Below are 22,756 nucleotides of genomic sequence, written 5' to 3'. Positions count from 1 at the left end.
AGGTCTTCATTTTTATGTGAGATTATTTTTTACTTGCCTGCCTTTTCCTGCCTCTTGCCATTCAGAGAAGATAGACGATGAATCCATAGGGAATCCTTCTGTCTTTCCAATGTCCCAGGGAGGGGGAAAGGTGAGAAGACTGCCAGAAATGTCCTTCTTAAACTCCGTGAATTGATAATTAGGAGCCCTCAGGCCCCTGCTACAGGTGTACAGGCTGCTGGAACCGATAAAGTAAAGAAAGTAGCTCTTCAGAGAACTTCTGGCTCAGCTGGCGTTTATGCCTCTGAAGAATCTGACTTCTCCAAGCTTAGCCCCTGGCGGTCAATGCAGCCTCCTCCCTCTGGGTGGAAATGTCGAGTTGAAGGGAGTCGTGAGCATTGAAAACTTAGTTCTGAAGTGAATTCTGATTAACTGAGCCTCAAGGAAATAATCTGTAGGTACAGACAGATCTCTTGGGGAGTTGTTAGTTAATTTTTTTAAATTATGAATGATTTCATACCCCAGAAGGAGGAACAAAAGTTACCAAAACAAAACACAAAAGCCCACCTGTGTATCATTACATTCGTGACACCCAGTAAAAGGCCAAGGAAAGTTCTGGGACCTGTCAGAGACAAGATTCCATCTTAGTCTTCTGCTTTCTAGGAGGGCACTTGATTGCCCCACCCTGTGTCTAGTGTGTGACCACACTGCTCAGCACCATGGTTCCATTTAGCCCACGGCGCAGCGTGTGAATGGTTCCTGGACGGTTCCTCAGGAATAATCATTTCCTGTCTTTTCAAATTGGTTACATGTTGTGCGTGGGTAGCATCCCCTTGTTACTTTTGGTGCAAATAATTAGGGGCTATAGTTAGGGAACCATAAGAATCTCAGAAGCCCTCAGGAGAGGCCAGCACACGAGGGCACCCAGGGCTGAGCCAAAAGACCAGCCAGCTGGAGAACAAGAAAAAGTGTCGTCAGTAGACAGCCATGGACCCTGAACTTGCAACAGGGGAGGGCCCCCTGTGCGGGAAACTGGCCTGCAGTCAGTTCCCACCTGTCCCTGGAATGTGTTTGCTTTCCTTCTTTTGAAGGCCTCGGTGATCAGGACCCCTCTTTGGCAGTTCCAAAACACCTGGCACGGTGGTTCGGGGGGTTTGACGTCAGTGGGCAGTTTGTCTACTCAGGTGTAGCTAATTTCTGCAGTGCGCGGTTCTGCTTCTGAACCTGGGTAGGCCACCTCACACCTTGTCACGGAGTGGGGGGACCGGGCCGGGGAGGATACACAAGCCCGAGGGAGGGGGGGCGGGTGATAATTGACCCATCACACCGCAAAGCCAAACAAAACGTGTTTTGATTGGGCCCCCTCCCCAAACTCCAGCCTTCCAGACCCCAGGGCTCATGGGACTTGGGAGGGCCGCCTTCCCTAATATATAGAGCTCAACATCCTTTCTGGAGGCGGGGGTTAGGTCTTACCCTTCTTGCTCTGAGCGGGTCCCATGGTGAGTCTCCAGGACACCAGTCAGTAGAAGTCAGAAGGAGGAAAGGCCTGAATTTTTCCACAGAACCAGAAAGACAGTGTCTGGTATTGGGCTATACAGAAATTTCCATCAAGATGCCTATGGAACACTGTTGCCCAGCCGGTGCCCTGCCTGTACAGGGAATTGAGAGAGTTTATTGAGGTTGGAAGGCAAATTGGCCCCCCGAGGAGATAACTCTTAGATGATTGCTTTAAAGGCAAATGCTGGAGTGAAAATTCTAATGAGAGTAACTGGATGGTAACGCTTGAAGGACATGAAAGCTACTGCTAGATAGTCCCCGGCTCTGCCCCTTTAAAGGAAACCTGCCTGATCAAACCAGGTCAGGGAACCATGGTAGCTGGCGCCAGGATTCCCTGGGGAGTTTAGGAAGTAATCTTTTGTCAAGAAGGCCAGAGAGAGCGTGAGCAAGCTGCAGAAAGAGCATCTGTCTTTCCTCTCCCTTGTCCTCCATGGTACCCTTCCTCAACTGGAAGGCATGCGCCAGGCATAGGGTTAGGAAATGCAAAGGGAATTTACAGAAAGTCAGCAAGAGGATGGGCTGGAGGGTTCCAGGAATTGAAGGGGTTTGGGTTTAGGGAGAAGTCCACCGCCTGGAGTTGAGGACCAGAGACGCCGCCCAATCAGAAAGAAGCTTCTTTCCAAATCTCAGTGGTCTAGATTCCTCCAGCCCTGTGCAGGACATCAAAAGGAGCCCAGGTAAGAGGTCCTGGGGGGAGAGAAATGGGCCATGTAGACCCTGTAGTCAACGGGACCACCTGACTTTTCAAAGGAAGAGTAAAAAGAAAGGCTGATCTTTTTGTGTTCCTTTCTTCTGTTGATCTGTGGTATCTGGGGGAAGGCCAGTCTTGGGACAGGAAACTTTACTAAGAACTCTAAAAATAGTTTAGATTCTGGAAGCTTCAAACTGAAAAAGCTCTTTTTTTGTTGTTTTTTGGGGGTTTTTTTGTAATTCAAACCCCTCACTTTATAGATTAGGAAACCACAGCTTGTCCAGGGGCCTGTCCGAATGATAAAAGAGCCTGGACACATGCCCAGGAGTCTTAACTCACAACCTTGGGCTCTTCTTGCTCACCTGGTGCTGGAAGTAGGTGAATCCATCAGCCCTCAAATCCCCTTACCACCATACCTGCCCACTGGATGAGCCTTCGTATTATTTGTCATCCTTTCCACAACTCTCTAATTCACAGCTCTGACATTAGTATGGTCCCCAGGGCAGCACTGTGTTGAGTTGAGCTGTGGGATGTTAATGAGGTGGATTCAAAAACCTTCCTCCCAGGAATCATTACCTGCTGCTTCTAGGGTGATGAAACCTGGTCCAGGCATCTAAACCTCTCTCCTCAGGTTCTAACCCCTTCCACAGATGTGCCTATAGAACTAGACTATCTCAGTATCCACAAACATCTTAACACCCCAGGTTCACCACCTATCTTCTTGGTGCCCCTCTCTTACATGGTCATCTTAGGTTACTATAGACATATTCTGAGTGGATATTTCTGGAAGAGAGATAGCTGTGCCTTAAGGATTGACATCTCAGGATATTGAAGTTATCTGATCAAAGAATGGGCAACCTGTAAGGTATGTGATCTCCTCCAAAACTGGCACCAAAGGATATGTGCCTTGGTGAACTTGCTGGGTGGGGGAAGATTATCCGGTGAGACTTGGAAGTGCTCATGGCCAGGCCTCTGCCTGCTGTCAACCCTGGCCTTGACATACCCCTGCTCTCGAACGTGTACAGCATCTACACCTTTCTTCAAGGTTAGAGGAGGGGAAATACGTTTACTATCAAGTGCCAATTCTAACTAATTGGTATTGATTGTCTGCAGCACTGTGTTAAGAAGAATTCTGAGGTTGTGTTGAAACTTACGAGGAACACGCTTATGATCAGTTAGCTGTTTGCCATAGATAATAGAAGTAGTGGTGGAGAGGAGAATGTGAGAAAAGGGAGTATGGAAATATTGCCACAAGAGTAGAAGTTGGTGTACAATGGCGCAGAACTTTCCTTGGCCTTTTATTGGGTGTCACAAATGTAATGGTACACATGTGGGCTTTTGTGTTTTATTTTGGTAACTTTTATTTCTCCTTCTGAGATATAAAATAATTCATACTTTTTTAAAATTAAAAATGTCACAAATCCATTCAACCATTTGAGAAGGCTCCAATTGTCTGTAAAACACCGACAGTGCAGGAGTAAAGCATCAACACCAAGTCAAAATTTGGCTCCACAACTGGCTAGATATGTGACCTCAGGTGAGCCACTTCCCTCTGGACCTCAGTTTCCTTCTGTCAGTGCCCAGACTGGCAGGTCACTTGGTCAAGGATTGATAATTCCAAGTAGTTTCATTAGATTGGAAAGGATTTATTAACTTTTCATGCGCATGGTAACTATAAATATAAAACTTCACATTGCCCCTAACTTTGAAACATGTAGCCTAAAGTCTTCTACAAATGCAATGGGAATCCAAAGAATGGAATGATCCATATGGCCAAATAAGTCAAGGATGGCATCATTGGAGGAAGTAGAGCATAAATCAGACCTTGAAGGGTCAATAGAAATTAGGCAAGAACAGGAAGGAAACAGAGGGCCAGTGATGAAGCCAGAGTGCCAAGGCAGGGTGCGCGTTGAGAAGGAACTGGAAGAGCTGGACAATGAAGTTAGCTATGTTGTGAAAACTCTGGAAAGCCAGGTAGAGGAGCCCAAGCATTATACTCTTAGCAATAGGGAGCCATGTAGATTATTGAGTAAGAGAGTGACATAATGATATGGCCCATGGTTGAAGCAGAGAATGGTTTGAAAGGGGAGAGATCAAAATCAGGAACATGGACAGTGTAGACATTCAATTCTGAGGGTGTGGGCTGGGGTTGGAACAGGGGGAGAAGAGTGCACAGTCATTCTGGAGGAAGATCAGACAGGTGTTACCCCAATCACAGGTAGCCTGCTCTGACTGTTGTACTTTAACCTCATTTATGAAGTCATCATAAGGTATCTTGAGGTTAAATGAGATACCAACTCATTTATGCTTATTAATGTCTTCTCCGTGGGGTGAGCCAAAGACACCAAAAACAAAGCAAAACCAAACAAAATCTAGACAAGTCCATTGGCCAACTAGTGAGCTCTGTGAGGAGGAAGAGAAATAGTTTAAAGCATTTACTATGAGGATGGGATCTCGCTTATCTCAGGATTACAGTGACTCTACCCCCACCTTCTTAAAAATTGGCCAATTTAAAAGTTGGGACTTCCAAATAATTTATCCCCAAGTGTTCCCATGGACTTGACCTCCACCTTTACTCTGTCCATGTCCCTCACAACTCCTTCCCAGTGCAGCTATAGGAGGAAGGCTCAGGAAGATTCATGGGTTTTTCTTGAATCCCCCAAAATCAGGGTTGAATTGATAGACCGAAAACAAATCCCTAACAGAAAAGAAGGTGTAGGGAAATACGTCTTGGACTGGAAGGCAAGAGATGATCACTTGTGTGGATTCCAGTAAATCGCTCTGTTTTTCTAGGCTTCAGTTTCACCATCTGTAAAATGAGAGGGCTGGAGTGGATAATCTCAAAAAAGTTTTCAATTCTAACATTCAAGGCCTCTGCTAGCTTAAAGAATGATCTTTAAAAATGTCAACTAAACACAACTTCACACAAAAAATACCATTGCATTTACCACCCACAGGTATCCATCCATATCTCTCTCTCTCTCTCTCTCTCACACACACACACACAGTGCAAAGCTCAACTTCTGCATAAGGAAATATGCCCAAATTGTGGCCAACGTGTAACCATATAGAAATGAAGGAAGAAAAAAAATCAAATCATATATAATGTGTCACTTCAAAAAAAAGTCATGCTGGCGTAGTAAGGAAATTGCCTTGTGATGTGTAGGCTGGAGTAACAGGAGACCCAGGGAGCTGGGAAGGGATGACAAATGGGTCTTAATGGTAGGTTCCAGATGCTCCATATGTTGAGCATTGCAAGTGATATAAGGACAGCATCGATCCACCTCCAGGAGATAGCAAAACTTGTCCAAAACCTGAGAAAGACAGCTTGTGGAAAGTGTACAAGCATGGACCTGTTTGAGTAAAAGGTTGGCTTTCAATAAGATCAGCTAGATCATTTTTTTCCTCTGCTGAAAGATGTCATAGATGGTTTGAGGTTGTTTTGAGCCCCTCAAAGAAATTGCAGTGAGCTTCCAAATTGTATTTGACAGGTGGGCTCTTCTCCTAAATCTCTTTCATCCCTGTTATTTGAATGGTTGGTGTTTTCTGTGCAGTAGAAGTCAGTAGGGGCGTGAGTCCTGTGGGACAGGACTCCAGAAAAAGTGTTTCCAAACAAATCATTGTGGCTCTTCACTGTTCTTTCCTTCTCTGAGTCAATGGGTGGAAAGCACCATTGGATTCTTGCCTATTCAAACATGGGTGGCAAAAATCCTGGAGGGCAGGGACCGTGCCCCTGAAATGGTCCTGAACGGCCCCGTGTGAAGCTACATGCACCAGGACACCTAAAAAGCTTGTCAGAGTAGGAGAGGGCGGCAGTTCCTACACCAGGCGGGCATGCCGAGGGGCCACTCAGCTGCTAAGGTTTACCCGCAGGTCATCGAGGACAGAGCTGCCCAAGCCGTGTGCCACAGCACACTCACAGCGGGCCTGAGAGAGCAACCTCCTCGGCTCTCTACGCGACCAGGTGGGACTTGATGTGGCCACAGTCCCTGGGCCCAGCTATGGGTCCCCAAAGTATCAGTAAATTGCTGTCACCTTAGCTTTAAGTTTTTTCACAGCCTCAGGAAATTTATTACTTTATCTCCAACCTTCTTCATGGCATCTGTTCCCACCTTTCATTCTCAATTCTTGGCCCGTCCGTCTGGAGGGGCTGCTGCCTCCCTAGGTGGTCTGTAGCCTGGCAGTCAAGTATCACCCACCTGAGAGAGACCCAGACCAACACCGTATCAGACCATACTTGGTGCCACCTCCCAACTCATCCCAAACAAGGACAAGAAATGTTTTTAAAAGAAAGCGAGATGCCTTTGGTTTTTGTCTTTTGTGACTGGGATGTCAACTCTTGGAACTCAAAGTAATATGAGTCGTGCAGAGCCAGGGCATGAAAGGTGAGCCAGGCCTCCTGCAGCCATCTATGGAGCAGCGGATTGGAAGTCGGGGGCCTGGGTGCAGTGTCTGGCTGCACTTGAGCGAGTTGATTTCTCTGATCTAGAAGGTATCATGTTGAAACTCCACGAGTCTGTGATGCTCAGATCAAAACAGCGGTCTGCCCAGGGTGTGTCTGGGTAGCTGACAGTTAGCACGTGAGGAACAGGAGAGACAGGCAGGCAGAGGTGCCCTTCCAGCCATGCAGCCTGCACAGGGCTTGGCGCTTTGGGGAAATGTCCCGCTTTGTCAGGTGATGCGATGATCCCCCTCCTTGGTCCGTGTCCCCCTGCATGAACCCTGTCTGCAGAGGTGTCCCAGGGCAGGATGGCATTCCAGGTGTCTCTGAAGCACATCGAGAGGGCTTCTCCAGCCTCGGGAGTTAGGGTTCAATGCTGACCCCCAGACAGCATGCTGCATCGCGGGCTTCTTCCCCATCCTAAGCCTAGAGGGAAGGGAGATGGCCACATGTTTGCCCTGCAGCCTGAGAGTGCAGACAGACCCCTGTCCTTGCTAATACATGCCCCGCACCCTCTCTGGTTGTTGGCCGTGATGTGCTCTGAGCTTTCTGAAGTCGTTTCTAGGTGAGCAGTGTGATCTAGACCAGGGCTTTCAAACTTGGATGTGCACACACGTCAGCTGGGGAACCTCGTTAGAAAACAGATCCTGGGAGCTGCTTTGACATCCGGGAAGCTGGTCCATGAACCAGACTCTGGGCAGCAAAGATGGAGAGAAAAGGGTTGAAAGTTGAGAGCCGCATGGCTCACTGTGTGGGGGCTGCTTCAGAAATTATTCAGAGCCTTCCTTTCCCATCTTTTGCAGCTAACACTGCCTACTCCATCCGTTTAGAAGGTACTATTAAAGGAGCCAAGTGAGTTAACTTAGAAAGTGTGCAAACGTAACAACGGTGTGAATGTCCCCGCTCTTCCTGGCAACCGCTAGATCACCTAACCATAGCGTGCACTGGAACCCCACGCGGGAATTGTTAAAACTGCACAGCTCGTGGCCAACAAATGCTCCAACTAATGGCCCTGTGGGCACAGGAACATGCATTTCAACCTGCCACTAAGGCAGTGTGAGGCTTTCAGGTCTCAGACCACGTGCTCTGAGAGATCCCGTCCCATATGGCATTTGTACTCTGCTCTCCCCATGTGTGCAAATTTAAAATAATAAGCCACAGCAGAGGGTTTCTTGTAGCTGGTCACCAATTCAGGACTCTACTGCCCCATAGACTGGTGTTCATCGTGCTTTAATGTGCACGGAAGTCCCTGAGGGAACCTGGTTGAAATCCGATTCTGATTCCATCCGTCTGGGTGGAACCTGAGATGCGGCATTTCTAACATGCTCCCAGATGCCACTGGTCCAGGGAGCACACTTGGAGTAGCAAGAACCTAGCTCAGTGGTTCTCAACCCCAGTTGCCCATTACAGCCATCTTTTAAACGCTATGAGCATTTAAAAACTTTAATTTTTTAAATTGGTCTGGGATCAGGTTCAGGCATTTCTAAAGCACCCACGTGATTCTAATGCACAGCCAGCCTTGAGGGGCGCCCCCCACAGACTCCCGGCCACAGAGGGGAGCCATGCGCTGGCTTAGGGCCCAGCACCCAGGCCAGCCCAGGGGCTGGCTCAGCGAGTCTTAGGGCAGTTCCTTGCTGTAGAAACATGCAGACTGGCTCGTCTCTCGGCACCGGTACGTGTCTGTGGTCCGTTTTCTGTGGGGAAAGGAGCGGACGCTTTCACGGAGGAATGAAGAAGCTGGATGTTCCGCAGATACTGATGCAGTCCCTGTGCAGCTTCAGGCCACGCCGCTCTTTCCTTTCCAGCTCCTGCATGTGAATTTCCCCGCACTCTCTGCTTGGCTCTCACAGGGTTGCCGACCGGGGTGGGCCACTGACCTGTCTCGTTTTGCCCCTGGCTAGGTGGCGGTGGGGAGCAGCCCGTCACGACGAGCCCCAAGGCGGAGGAGGGCTCGGAGGCCGTGCTCCCCAAGCCCCGGAGTGTGTTCCATATCGAGTGGTCATCCATTCGCAGGAGGAGCAAAGGTGTGCACTTCCTCCCCCTCGCTCCCAGGCCCTTGATTTACTCATCTGTAAAATGGGTGCAATGGCAGCACCTGCTTCACAGGGTGGTGGGGAGAACCATGAGGGTCAGGCTTGTTCTTACCACAGCCGACTTCTGACCCCAGTCAAAGGTCCCAGTGTCTACACTCTCCCTGGGTGGGAGACTAAACAGGCAGTGGGCTCTGTAGGTCAAGGCCAGGAGGTCTCAAACTTGGCTGCACATTGGAGTCACCTGCATCCATCCTGGAAGGCTCCAATTTAATTCTGCTGGGGAGCAACCTGGGCGGGCTTATGGATCTTTAAAAGCTCTCCACGAGATTCTGTTTGCTGCCACGTCACAGACCACTGGTCTAGGAGCTGGGGGTGAAAAGTTCTCAGTACCGCGGTGGTGAGGAAGGTAAGGACGAGGGAGCAGGTAGAGAGGCATGGAGGGGAGGAGGCTCCCCAAGGCCAAGTCGGGGTCCAGAGGGCAACCAGAGCTGAGCCAGTGGGAGTCAGAAACCTTGGCTTTAGAAGCTGCAGACATGTTGTGGCCGAGAGGAAAGAGCCGGGGGTGGGGAGGGCGCTGTTGGAGGGTCTCCTCAGCCCTTTGCAAGGTTGGAGCAACCTTGTGAAGAGTCAGGGCAGAGAGACAATCTCATTCTGCCCCCCAAACCCCAGAGAGGAGAGCCAACTTGCCTGGAGTCACCCAGTTGGCCAGGGACACTGCGAGGGATAAAACCAATTCCCAGGTCACTGTCCTTTTTACATCACATGCTCCCCAGAAGTGACTTTCTTGCTCCAGGTCATCTGAGGCTCCTCCTTTCACACTCAAAGTAGTCAACCCAGAGAAATGGGCCTAGTGCTATGGAAAACATCACACAAGGTGAAGAGCCCCTCTAGCCCAGGAGTTTGTATTTGTCAGGAGCCCTGATTTGGTTCGGGGCTGGGGTGGGGAAGGGCCTAGCAGAGAGCCTGTGCAAAGGAGCCTGGGAGGTAGAGCTTGATCGCAATTGCTGAAGAGCTGGCAGGTAGCAGGAGCTTCCGAGAGAAGCAGTGGGTCTGTGGGGATATCCCACACACTGGCCTCAAAGTCTAGAGGAATCCTCTTTGCTTCCTAACTCTTCCTTCCTAAGCTTCCAAACATTCATTTGTTTCTCTTACACAGTGTACCTTCCCAACCACAGTGGTATTTGCAGACCCTGCTCCTTCCAGAGTGGGAACACAGTGCTTGGACGCATTCCTTCTAGTGCTTAGGGCCTCTAAAGACTCATGAACACATCCTGCCTATTCAGTCTGAAAAGACCTGCATTCAGAGCCCAGCCTGCCATTCTCATACTTGACCACAAGAGGGAACCAGAGCATCAAGACTGAAATAGCTTCTTTTACAATGTATAAAACCCTACTGAAACTGGTCATCTTTAAAAATAAATTATCCAGTAATAATGAAAAATATCTTTAGAGCTACTTTACAAGTTTTCTAGAATTATGAGGGCATGCCAAAGTCAATTTCAAGCAATGGCATGGATATCACTTGTCTTATTTCAACCAGCGGTTGCTGCTAAAATACCTAAAATTCTGAGACATACAACCAAAAAAGAGACCCAAGCAGCCCAAGGTCATCCAGTTGGGAAGAGGCAAATGCAAACAGACCTTACATGGTTCAGGCAGCTTCGTATTTCATGAGCAATAGTGTCCAAGTCCCTTCCTTTGCACACCTATGAATTCTCTGTGTGGTACAAGAGAAAGTGGATTCGGGGATCATGGGCAAGTCACTGTTTCCTCATAAGGGTTGAGCTAAATCAGAGCATGTTAACTGAAGGTCAGTGGAATCTCCGGACTCTAAATTCCTGTGAAATGTTTACATGAGGGAGTGCATTTTTCCCCCAAAGGGAGAGACCAAATGGGTTCATAACCAGTAAAAAAAAAAAGGGGAGGGGGGCAGTGGTTTGGAGCTTCCAGCTGCAAGATGCCCTGGTTCTGGGCTTTCCCTAATGGAACAGGAAAGACAGATATTCCAACATCAGCCTCCACAAAATCTGCCGCTCAATGCCAGGGCAGAGGTGTCCTAATTGATGATTGTTTTCCTTCCAACTCCAGTGTTTGGGAAAGGTGACCACCAGGAGAGGCAAACCAAAGACCCTTTCCCCTATCAATACCGGAAGCCCACGGTCGAGTTGCTGGTGAGTAATGAGGGGCCCAAACGAGTGGCAGCGCACCACAGGCCCAGAGCCTGTGGCAGGTCAGGGAGCCGAGGCCCGGGAAAGGCATTCTCTAGTTTGGGCAGACTTTTCTTGAATTCATATTTCCAGAAACATAGTTACCTGGGATTAAAAAAAAAAAAAAAATGTCCATTTTTCACAGTTTACTTTATAAAGTTTCATATTCCTTTTATTTGAATTCTTTATTATCCATCTTCCTCTAAATGCAGCATTTACGCATTTAGGAAGCGAGCTGGAGCCAATTTTCAAAAACAGAATCTTTACGTGTTTAATTTTATGGACAGTTGCATTTTAATGTTGGAGAGGTGATTTCATCTGGAAAATGTGTGCTATAGTGGAAGTAAGGTTGTTTTTTAAAAAGACTCTAAAGATCTGTGGTTAAATCCGAATTCTACTGTTTGGCCTTGATGTCTGCAAATGAGAAAACCTCTCCACATCCACAGAATGAGAATAAAGATATTGTCATGTTGTATTTGAAGATTGTTGCTCTTATTAATAGAGGTGACATAATAAACAAAAGATATTCCAGGCTACAGGAACACAGAGATGATTAAATAGCAATTTCACTGAAAACCAAATGAAAACTTTAGCTTGGGCCCCAGGCAAGCACAGTGCCACTTCTGCGTGTGAGAAGCACAGAACATGGGACCTCTTGCCCTCTCTTGTCCCTGGGCAGGACTTGGACACCATGGAGGAGAGCTCGGAGATAAAGGTGGAGCCGAGCGTTTCCAGGACCTCCAGGATTCAGAGCTACCTGGCTGCCGGCGGGAAAACCATCAGCAACGCCCTCAGTTACATCACAGGAGAGATGAAGGAGTGTGGAGAGGGGCTCAAAGGTAAAGGTTCTGTGGGAGCGACCCCTGACCCTACCCTCAAAGGTCACCCCCAGTCGTCCCCTAGGAAACACTTTGCCGTGGTTCTCTATAGACTAGACTGAGTTCTATCTTTCAAAAGTAGGAGTTTCGCTGTTAGAACAGACACAATCTCTTGGGATGTAAATGCAGTGCCTGTAAGCGCAGGGCTCTCCCTGCTGAACACACAGCCATGCTTCTCAAATGGCCCATCACGGTGTGCAGCTAGGCATCTTAGCCCTGGGTTCCATAGCCAGCATTCTAGAAAAAATGCCTGCCCCGTGGATGGCTCGCCGGAGAGCTGTGCCTACCATTCCAAGAGGTTCTCTCTGGCAATCTCCCCAGAGCTCGGGCCATGGGTTTGACACCCTCTTGGTAGCAAGAGAGTCTTCTTTCTGGATCCGTCTTCTTGAAATTCATGCCATTCTCACAGGAGCATAGATAGCTCGGGTATCCACAACTTGGAAAACAACCAAAAACCACAACCATCTAAAGAGTTCCCTGGGCAGTCAAGTGCCCTCTGGGTTTCTTGGTTTGCCCTCTTCTGTGACAGGTGACAGCAGGGGGCTGGCTCCCTGCAAACCCACTTTGGGTGTGGAGTTTCCCTCCAGGGCTGGGCCCAGGGCCATCCTTCTGAGCACTGACTCCCTGCCCTGGTTCCATTTCAGAAAAATCCCCCGTGTTCCAGTTCCTCGACTGGGTGCTCCGGGGCACATCTCAGGTGATGTTTGTGAACAACCCCCTCAGTGGCATCCTCATCGTCTTTGGCCTCTTTGTCCAGAACCCCTGGTGGGCCATCTCAGGCTGCGTGGGCACCGTGGTGTCCACTCTGAGTGCCCTCATCCTCAGTCAGGACAGGTAAGTTCCAGGAGAACCAGGGCCCCAGCATGAGGCCAGAGGTCACTCCCTGCGGGACCACTGCCACCTTCCCATCCCCTCACTGCCTGGCTCCCAGCTCAGAAACCCCTCAAAATTAAGGACACTAATAACTAAACACAACCATTCTCCAATGATTTTGTAACCACTGCACGTCGTCGAGGGGAATGGGATGAGGGGCTGATCGTTTGAAGGAGTGTGTGGTCAAGCCCCAGTGGAGAAAAGTCTGACTCAGAAGGAAATTCAAAGAGGCAGCACCCCTACACTGGACCTTGGGGCCCCCCACTTCACCAGCCCTCCCTTCTCCCCCCAGATCGGCCATCGCGGCAGGACTTCAGGGCTACAACGGGGTGCTGGTGGGGCTGCTGATGGCCGTGTTCTCGGACAAAGGCGACTATTATTGGTGGCTTTTGCTCCCTGTCATTGTCATGTCCATGTCCTGGTAAGTTGGCTTCTGAGGCTGTGGGTGAAGATCAGGGGCTGCCAATCTTTTTATCCCAACTCCATGACTATCTGTCTAAACTCGCTTTAAAAGTGGCATTTGTTTAGCTTGAACATCGGCAACCTCCACGGGAAGTAACAGCTAATGCCATACGGTGCCAGCACTGTGCGAGGGGGCTGATGGACGGCATCTCGTCACCTACCAGTCCCTTACTCTTCTGTCTTTTAAGATCTAAAAGGGGTTCTGGCCCTGCCCTGCTGGAGCATAGGAAAAGAGACTGAGAGGCACATAGGTTAAGAGCCACACCACGGGGCCCGTCAGTTTCTGCTACTCTCATTCCTCCTGCTGCCACCTACCCTCTGCGAAGCTTTTCCCTGTCCTCAGGACCCCTAACCAAACTGGGACAACCTCCCAGTGCAGGCGGAAGGCCCAGGCCCCAGCCCCTCCTCCGCCTCCAGACATCGCAGGGCACTCTGGCCATGAGGCTCAGTGCTCTCGTCTGCTCAACAACATTCGCTGAATGAGTGAATGTCATTCCCTGGCTCGTCACTCCTCCCACCTGTCCCCTCTCCTCATGCCTGGACATGGAGCTGTATGACTTCTTATAGAACGTTCTGTGATTCCTGCCTTCAGACTTGCCCCCGAAAACCCTCCTTCTCAAGTTCAGCCTGGGTATCCACCCTGTCGCTGTACCAGGGACAGGGAGGAAGAGGCCCTGGGAAACCTCTGCTCAGGGCCAGACAGGAGCAGAGAGCGTGCCGACAGGCTGCTTTTCTCCAGGAAGGCACCGGGAGCACCCACTCCTGCTCAGTCTAGCGTCAGGGTCCGGGGCTTCTTGATGAGCATCTCCTTTGCTTCTGCCACCAGCCCCATCCTCTCCAGTGCCCTGAGCACCATCTTCAGCAAGTGGGACCTCCCTGTGTTCACGCTGCCCTTCAACATCACAGTGACCCTGTACCTGGCGGCCACGGGCCACTACAACCTCTTCTTCCCCACGACCCTGCTGCAGCCTGCATCCTCCGTGCCCAACATCACCTGGTCGGAGGTCCAAGTGCCTTTGGTAGGTACGGTGGAAGGTGGAAGGACAGCATCTGTCCAAAGTTGGCGTTAAAGTGGCATTTACTTATTTCGCACATCAGGAACGCCCACGAGCCATAACTGCTATTAACAATTACACAGCGCGAGACACTCTACATACAGTTGGTCATTAGCCACCATCCTGTTCTCTTCCTCTCTAACTAAGAGCTAGAAAGGCCATTTCTGGTTCTACAGTGGGAGAAACTGAGGCCAGGCTGAGACACTGCCTAAGGTCGCACAGCCAGTTAGTGAAGAGCAAAGTCGGGACTAGAACTCTGACCTCCTGTCCGCTAGACCTGGCTCTTCCTTTTCTTCCTTTTTGTAGAAGTCTTTTCGATGCTCTGTTCCAGTTTTCGCCCCCCTTACGCTGTGCATTTTCTGTCCTGCGGCCGGGTTGAGCCCTTAAAGACGCACCCGTCACACTGCCATCTGCTGGCTCGGGGCGCTCCGGCCTCCAGCTCCCCTCTGCCGTGTGAGGCGCGCACATTGGAGAGCGCAGGTGTTCCTCCCTTAAGACGCGCGAGCATAACGGAGCTTTTCAAGTTTCCGACAGGGGCCCTGTACATAACGCTGGCCACTGGCAGTCTGCCAAGATCATTAATAAGAAGCTACGCTAAGAGCATTAAATCAGCCTGGAGAAATGAGCCCATTAGCCGCCTTATCTAAGTGGACACGTTTTCTCTGAGCCACCACCACCCCGGTTTCCGTTACACTGAGCAGCCCCCCCGCCCCCCCAAGACCGGGCTCATTCGGAAACTTCATTATTGGCAATTCATCATCTAACCACGAAGCCGCCTGCCCTTGTTGAAAGAACTTTTAGAACTAATATTGCCTCGGTTCTCGTAGCCTTTCATAGTCTGCAGCCGCAGGGCAGAGCAGACAGGGCCCGGCACGTGCACAATCATCATTTAGGAAGAGAAATGGTCATGTTAGCCCCATCCTTGTTGATTTGTGCGTGTGCGTGTGCATGTATGTATGTGTGTGAGTGTGTGTGCGTGTGCATGCGTGTGTGAGGACCTTCATGAGCCAGAGGTGAGAAAAGGTGACAAGTTGGCAGTTCACCCCTGCGGCTTCCCTGTCATGCTGTTGACCCCAGCAATGTCTTTGGGAGGCAAAATTGCTCTAATCAGTGTGCTACAGGGAGATGATGTTATAAAAGCTAAATTTAAGATATTGTGCATTCTCCATGCCACATTTTCAATGGAAATGCTATCTAGGAATTTTGGAGAAATAATTTAAAAAAAAAGGAAATCCTATACAAATACTTTAAAATCCCCAAAGTTCCAGGAAAGAAAATTTCAGTTTGGGGCGGTTGTTCTTTAGAAATAACTTCCTGGATAATTGAATGGATTACGGTAATGATGAAGATGTTTTGTCTTTCGACCATCTCATTAGAGCCTGGAGTCTTGGGAACACAGGTGGTAAACGTCAAAGAGAAAATAAAACTCCCAGCAGTTTTGAGACCCATGGGTTCCTCTGCTCTTGTGTTCCTGGAAAGCCCCCCGGAGGGTGGGACCAGCTGGGGACGAAGTTGACCAGTGTCACTGCCTCTCCATTAAACTCCTGAATACCCTGCCTTTCCCCCACATGGTGATACCTGAGCCCCTATTCTGTTCTCTGTTCCTGGGGTCACAGGAGCCTGAGCCTGGAGGGTTAGCCCTCTAGGCCAGCCCACAGGCTTCTGCAGTGTCCTCCTGTCTCCGCACACCCCCAGGGAGCATGTCCTCTCAGAGGGCGTGGGCTAACAGCTGCCTCATCATAATATATACACACACTCTGCTTCTCCTCAGCTCACTGCCCAAGGGGTGAGATGAACCCCAGTGCATCCCAGCCTGGCCCAGAGTCTCCCCCCTTAAACACTTTCCCAGCTCAAGGGCCGTTGGCTAAACTCCCAAAACGCAGGATCCAATCCAAGTCACTGGGGAAGGCTGCCTGCGGAGGATCCTTTTTCCAAATCTAGAGCACGTGTGCCAGCGCCCACAGGCCCTGGCCCCTGGCCCCCTCAAAGCCTCTGTCACGCACAGACAGGCCCTCGACCCCTGAGATGCATGGAAGCCTGGTGCAAGCAGGGTGCTCATCTATCAGATGCGAGGATAATGCCTTCTCAGGGCTCTCCTGTGGGCACTAGTCCACTTGCTCACCCAGATGGACTAACGTGACCACAGCCCAGACATGTTGTTCTTGAAAACACAAAGGGCCATTTTTTTCCATCTCATCTTTAGCCTTCTAGTCATCATTTTAGCTTCAAAAAGGTTACCAGAGAGTTTCGAAACCCCAACTTTGATCAGACATCTACTATTTTTCTAATGAGCGATACCTTCATTTGAAAAGTTTTCTGTTTCTCTTCCCTGAGGGCTTACCGCCTTACACTCATGTGTCTAGACCAAGGACACTTAACATCCCAACCCCTTAATGTTCCAAGAACTCAAGGTTAAAACAACAAAGCTCATGTTCCTTTTAGAGTTAACCTATTTGAATAAGAATATCTTGGAAACCTGCTGCAAAATGCTAGTGTGGAGAGTTTGGCACCAAATCTTTTCCAGCCAAGGTTAAAGTTGTCTCTGCCTGTGATACCCACAGCTTTTGAGAGCCATCCCTGTTGGAATCGGCCAAGTGTATGGCTGCGATAACCCCTGGACTGGCGGCATCTTCCTCATAGCTTTGTTCATAGCTTCACCTCTTATTTGCTTGCACGCTGCGATTGGATCCACCATGGGGATGTTAGCAGGTTAGTGTCATCTTCTTATTCATGGGCCATAAGGATGTTAGCGCCTGGGGCTGACTCCAAAGAAAATAGTGATATGTGTCTTCAGTGCTTCACCTGCTTGTTTCCGTAAACTTTCCCTCCTCTTATTGCACCATGTTTTTTCTATTATGGGTGCCAGTGCCCTATGCTCCTGTGAGCAAAATCTGCCCTCCAGAAAAGGTTTGGTGTTAGTCACTTACACCTTAGTATAAATTTAAAGTTTGGGAGGGGGTTCTTCCAGGCGTGTTAACGTTTTAAGTCTTATATTTAATGATGATAAAAGGATGTATTCTCCGTTAGAGAAAGTTAAGATATCGATGAAGAACTAGATGTTGTCCTGTTTCTCGGCCAGGAAAGGATTGTCTATGGACTGTTTAAATCAGACTTCAGAGTTCCTCCTCAAAGGGTCTCTTCTACCATAACAGCTTCCCCACTAATGTTCATGTGGCTCTATGGCCATTTGTTTCCTTTAGGTGTTTTTTCTCTGAATAAACAGTGAAAAAACTAAGTTCTTTCTTATAAATGCCTAAGAGGATAACTAGTCTGGGTTTCGAGGACCATGGTGGGTTTCAGGGCTGGCAGGTGAGCCTCGGGGGACCCCAAACCCAGCAGGGATGCCTGCCTTCTCTCGCAGCTCTCACGATCGCAACGCCCTTTGAGTCCATCTACTTCGGCCTGTGTGGCTTCAACAGCACGCTCGCCTGCATCGCCATCGGGGGCATGTTCTACGTCATCACCTGGCAGACGCACCTCCTTGCCATCGCCTGCGGTAAGTGTTACCAATGAATCCCCTTCCCACCAAAACAGATGGCTCGTCTAGCCCTGCAAGGAAAACCACCCTGTGAAAATTCTGCAGATTCTTCAAAGACAAATGGGAGGATCGTTTGCTTTATAAAAGGGTTTTTATTGAAAACTGTTTTGAATGACTGTTTCCTGATGAATATTTTAAAAATTCTTTCTAATGAACACAAAATGTTCAGCCACTTGAAGACATGTTTTTTTAGTTGTGCTTGTTTGGTTGTTGCTTGTGGCTGTCTCCTGTGATTGCTACTTTCCTGGCTAGTGATTAGAACTCATTGACAGAGCAACTCTTGTGCAAATTTATCTTTATATTTGGAGTTGGGTGATTTACATCACATACAGAGATTAACCTTAAGCACCCAAACATTGACCGTAGGACCTTCCAGTAATGCTTAAACTGTAGAATGTGGTCAGGTTACTACCCTCTGGGCACTGGGTAACTCTCTAGTAACGGTTTGTCATTAACATCCTAGGAACAATTGGGATGCTTTTAGCTGAGAAAACCAAAGGTTCAGAAGCAAAGCCCAATTACGCTGACCCATTTTCACAGAACCTCACCAATAGCTGGCACTCGGCTCTTCCCAGTGGCCAGCCTGGCCGTGCCCTCCCCACGCAGAGCCTGGGAGACAGGGCAGTCGGCATATTTGGTCTTCCTCAAGTTCACAGAATGCTGCTCCTCCCTGGAAACCCATATTATGTTCATAACTTGTGATGAAATATGCCAGCAGGGAGTCCTGGGATTCACTCGTCTCGGCTGGATAGTAAAATTTTCATTTATGGTTTATGCCGCTAAATGTTCCTTTGCTAGAAAGCAAGGTGGTGGGACCCAAGAGAACCGTAACAACTCAAGTCTGGCCCCTTTTAACAAAGTTCATCTGCTGCCTTCGGTGTGCCAGCATCTGCATGGAATTTAACACTTTTCTAAGCTGCCATGCGACGGAAACAGAACTCAGTTTTCGGCTCTGAGAGAGAGCGTGTGTGGCTCCACCGTCGGGGGGGAATATACGCGGACGAAGCCTGAGGCGCTGTCAGTCACTGGCTCTTGCTTGGTTCTTTTGCAGCACTGTTTGCAGCCTACCTGGGCGCTGCCCTGGCCAACATGTTATCTGTGGTGAGTCCGTGCGCTAAGAATGGGCCACAACACCCTTCCTGGTATTCCCTCGTCTCCCCAAAGTCAACACAACACCCCTCCTCCAGGAAGCCTTCCCCAATTCATCCCTCTTCTCTCAAATCACACTACTCACCTCAGCACCTGCTGGACAGAAGGACCTGGGTCTCAAAAGTTCAAATGTCAAGAGTCGGTTAGTTTGATCCCCTCATCAGTGGGCCAGGGGAGCTCCCTATAGAAGAAAAATTTCAAGAGCCTTATCTTATAAATCACACTCTTTTTTGATAGAACTCTGGTTCTGTCATCCTCCAGAACTAGTTTTCCATCTTTATTATTTAATTTTTTGTATGTTTATAGATCATCTGCCCACCTAGCTTGTGGACCAGCTGTTTGTCCATAGTAACTAGCACTGTGTCAGGGACCCGAGGGAAGGCTCCGGGAAGACAGGGAGCCAAGCCCCAGTCCTGCCTGGGAGAAGCTAGAACTTGTGGCTATGGGCAGATGCAGCAACCCAAGGACCCCTTCTCTGAGCCCCAAGGCAGGGTGGTGTGTGAGGCCAGGAGGCACCACATGACCAGCCCCAAACCCCCTCATACACAGGGAGGGTCCCAGGCCCCAGCACAGGGTGCTCAGGGCTCAGCCAGCAGTCGATGCCTCCCCCTCTTGGATAAGGGTTCAAGGGCACACCTCACATGGGCAACCAGGAAAAGTCCAGTTGGTCCTGCGGGTAGAGATGGAGGTGGGCGTTCTACTCACACCTGCCTAAATCCCTCCTTAGTGAGATTGGCAATTTGAATTTAGCGTGGAAAAGAATTTTCTAAGCATAGAATTAGTCTTCCCTGATACCATCCTGTGTCCCCCAGTGGGCTAAGTCCCTCCTCTGAGCCCCATCAAATTTTGTGCATGCATCTGCTACAACATGTGACGTATAAGTACTGTGATGACTCAAAAACACATGAGTCCTGTTCCACCCTCGGCCTGTGTTCTCCTTCAGAACAGGGGCCCAGTCACAAACTCATCTTTATCTCTAGTACCTATTACAGTGCCCAGCATACAGTAGGTGCTCAAGAAATGCTGAGTGAATGAAACCCTAAGGTAGTGAGCTCCACCATTAGAGCTGAAACTAACTGGCCGGCCATCAGAAACACTGACTGGGGACAAGTGGATGGAGCGCAGCCTCTGAGGCCCCTGTCTGCTCTAGGCTTTCCCATCTCTTCTTGCATTCATCAATTCTCCCAACTGCCCATCCAATAAGCACATGTCACGTGCCTTCCTTGGACACAGTACTGCAAAGGATGTGAAACAGGAGGCTTTGGTTCTTGTTCATTGGCATCTATAGGATCACTGGCCCTTTCCTCTGCTGCAGGGAAGTTACAGGTTATAGCACTCAGTTTAGCTATTTTTCAAAACAAATTCAAGTTTACTTTCTGTGTGCCTACTATCCACTCTCAGGGATACAAAATTGTGCAGGCTAATAACACACTCTGAAGGACTTTCCAATCCCCTTGTGGATATACAAATGTTAAGTGACATTTGAGAAACCATTCAAGCCCTCCACAGGAGAGAGCACTTAGGAGCTGCCTCTTTTGCTTTCTAACTGGCCCATGTCTGTGCAGCCCATGTGTTCAACTCTGCCACCCTCTGATGATGACCACAAACTGAGGGCCATTTATTGAGTACGTGCTATGCTCTAGGCTCTCTGAGTAGATATTATTACCTCTAATTTATTATTGATGAAATGGGTCTCAGAAAAATAGAATGACTACAACAAGGTGATCAGAGCTGAGATTTGGATCTGGGTCTATGGAACTCCACATCTTTCCCACTACAGGACTCGAAGAAGATCCTTCCCCAAACGCCCTGTGCAGTCTTAGCAGGGCTTTGGAAAGACTTGTTGAGTGGAATTCATCACTCATGGGTGTTCCTTACAGTTGCAGTTCTGGTACCAGGCTGTCTCTGTTCTTCGGCTAGTCCCCTCCAAAAGAGCCATCTTTGAACTCTCAGGACTGGTATTGTTACCCCCATGTATTACCTGAGGCCTTTATTCTTTATAATAAAATGATATTTAGGGGAGAGGGGGCATGCTTTGATCTGCCTCATAGCTGAACTTGCAGACTCTATGTTAGCAACGTATCCATTCAACTTACCTCAAACAAAGAGTGGGGAGGGGTGTTTAAAAGCATCAGGGAATCTTAAGGAATAAGAAACATGCCAACATCATGAGAAAGGAAGCTGGGAATGGGAGAGCCTTGAGGAGAGGTAGCTACTGTCCAACTGCAGGTCTTGGAACTAGGGTGTCACATCTCTGCCTCTCTCCTGTGTCTCTCTGGGTGGGTTTCTGCTGCTACACACAGCCCCCAAATGGCCACCCAGACCAAGAGCCTCTGGACGCAGTCTCTGTGCCTCTTAGTTCAAATTCTCAAGAGAGGGATTCTGCTCCCAGGACATCTGCCTAGGGGAAGCTGCATTTGAGCCCGGTGTCTGTCTCTGGCCCAGTCAGCTGTGACTAAAGAAAAAAGGCCTTGAACAACAAAGCCATTCCTTCAACGGGGCCTATGGGAGAAGGCAGGGGTGGCCATAGTTCCTTGAGCTGGAGGTATAGGCTGCCCGGATAACCCAAAACAAAGCATCTCTCCTGCATAAAGGCATATTATAATAGGCTCCGGTGGCTGCATTTCGAAGTACGTGTGTTCACCTGTTACACTGCAGACTGACGCCACTGGCACGATCTTATTTATATTGGTCATAACTTAAGTATTATTCCTACCAATACCCATGAAGCATCCGCTCCCCTACCCAGGCTGGAGGTGTTTGGTTAGGGCTGAGGACATGGGCACAGCGTGTGACGTAACCACGGCTTCTCCTGTGCTCTCCCCCCAGTTTGGATTACCACCCTGCACCTGGCCTTTTTGCCTCTCGGCACTCACCTTCCTGCTCCTGACGACCAACAACCCGGCCATCTACAAGCTTCCGCTCAGCAAAGTCACCTACCCAGAGGCCAACCGGATCTATTACCTGTCCCAGGAGAAAAACAGAAGACCATCAGCTGTAACAAAGTACCAGGCCTATGATGTCTCCTAAGCTGCCTTTTCCAAAACAAGTCACTGTAACTTCAGCCTTCAGCAGGTTGTGCAGGTCCCCAGGCTGAAGGCCACTTCACCTCTCCTCCGTCCGTCCGTAACTCTCCTCCAAGCAAGCCTAACCCCACTGATTCCCAAGCACAGGGAAATATTGTGTAGTCGCCATTCAGGAACTTCCCTGTCCTAAGAAGCACAACACTTATCAAAGATACAATTAGTTTAGATTGCGCACAGCTCGCCCCATAAGAGCTTCCTTTAATGGGAAGTTTCCTTCTTCTGCAAAATAAGCCACATCCCTGACGAGAACTCACCAAGCAGGGGACAGAGATTGGTGACATGGTCATCCAACTCAGTCATCTAATGCAGTGATTCACAGTGTCAGGAAATGTGCATTAGCCTAGCAGGCAAAAGGGCTGCTTCTGCCCTGGCTCTGACACTAGTGAACTCCTACAGTCCTGAGTGAATCCATCCCCTGTCTCAGCCTCAGTTTCTTATTGGTTTTGTGACAGGGAGGGACTCTGTCATCCCTTCCACCTTAGAAGTGTTGATTCATCTCTTTCTTCTGTAAACTGTCGAAATCAACATGACCAGCAAGTAATGACTTTGAGTTAAGTAAGAGATGGAGGGTTACCTGGAGAAGAGGCAGAACAGTTTTAATGATCTATGGAGATTTATTCTTGAGTCATGAGAAGATGTTCTCCAGACTTGGGGTTGGAAATCCCAATGGGCTTTTCTTTACCTAACAGAAATATCTCTGGAAATGTCATAGGATGAAAATTGATCTTCAACATGCAAATCATATTTTAAACGTGCTTCCTTTTGTAATAGACACAAACATAACCCTCATTAAACTGTTAAGTTTGC

General features: G+C 49.0%; 1 protein-coding gene across 2 annotated transcripts in view; it reads left to right on the top strand.

The window, feature by feature from the left end:
• LOC308563104 (urea transporter 2) overlaps positions 1-22,756 on the top strand; it is a 29,806-nt gene extending 7,050 nt beyond the window's left edge. The window contains exons 1-11 of one of the 2 annotated variants that reach the window (XM_081149833.1): positions 1,434-2,213; positions 8,570-8,692; positions 10,790-10,872; positions 11,588-11,747; positions 12,431-12,620; positions 12,952-13,080; positions 13,948-14,140; positions 16,738-16,885; positions 17,538-17,672; positions 18,766-18,815; positions 21,693-22,756. In XM_081149833.1, coding sequence (XP_081005959.1) covers positions 11,600-11,747; positions 12,431-12,620; positions 12,952-13,080; positions 13,948-14,140; positions 16,738-16,885; positions 17,538-17,672; positions 18,766-18,815; positions 21,693-21,893 — 1,194 coding nt within the window. In that variant the 5' untranslated portion in view covers positions 1,434-2,213; positions 8,570-8,692; positions 10,790-10,872; positions 11,588-11,599 and the 3' untranslated portion in view covers positions 21,894-22,756. Of the gene's footprint in view, positions 1-1,433; positions 2,214-8,569; positions 8,693-10,789; positions 10,873-11,587; positions 11,748-12,430; positions 12,621-12,951; positions 13,081-13,947; positions 14,141-16,737; positions 16,886-17,537; positions 17,673-18,765; positions 18,816-21,692 lie in introns of those variants that run through there. The other variant, XM_081149834.1, reaches the window with a different exon arrangement.

The sequence above is a fragment of the Miniopterus schreibersii genome, assembly GCF_964146895.1.
Source record: "Miniopterus schreibersii genome assembly, chromosome: 10".
NCBI lineage: Eukaryota > Metazoa > Chordata > Mammalia > Chiroptera > Miniopteridae > Miniopterus > Miniopterus schreibersii.
This window is presented reverse-complemented; position numbering and strand designations above follow the sequence as displayed.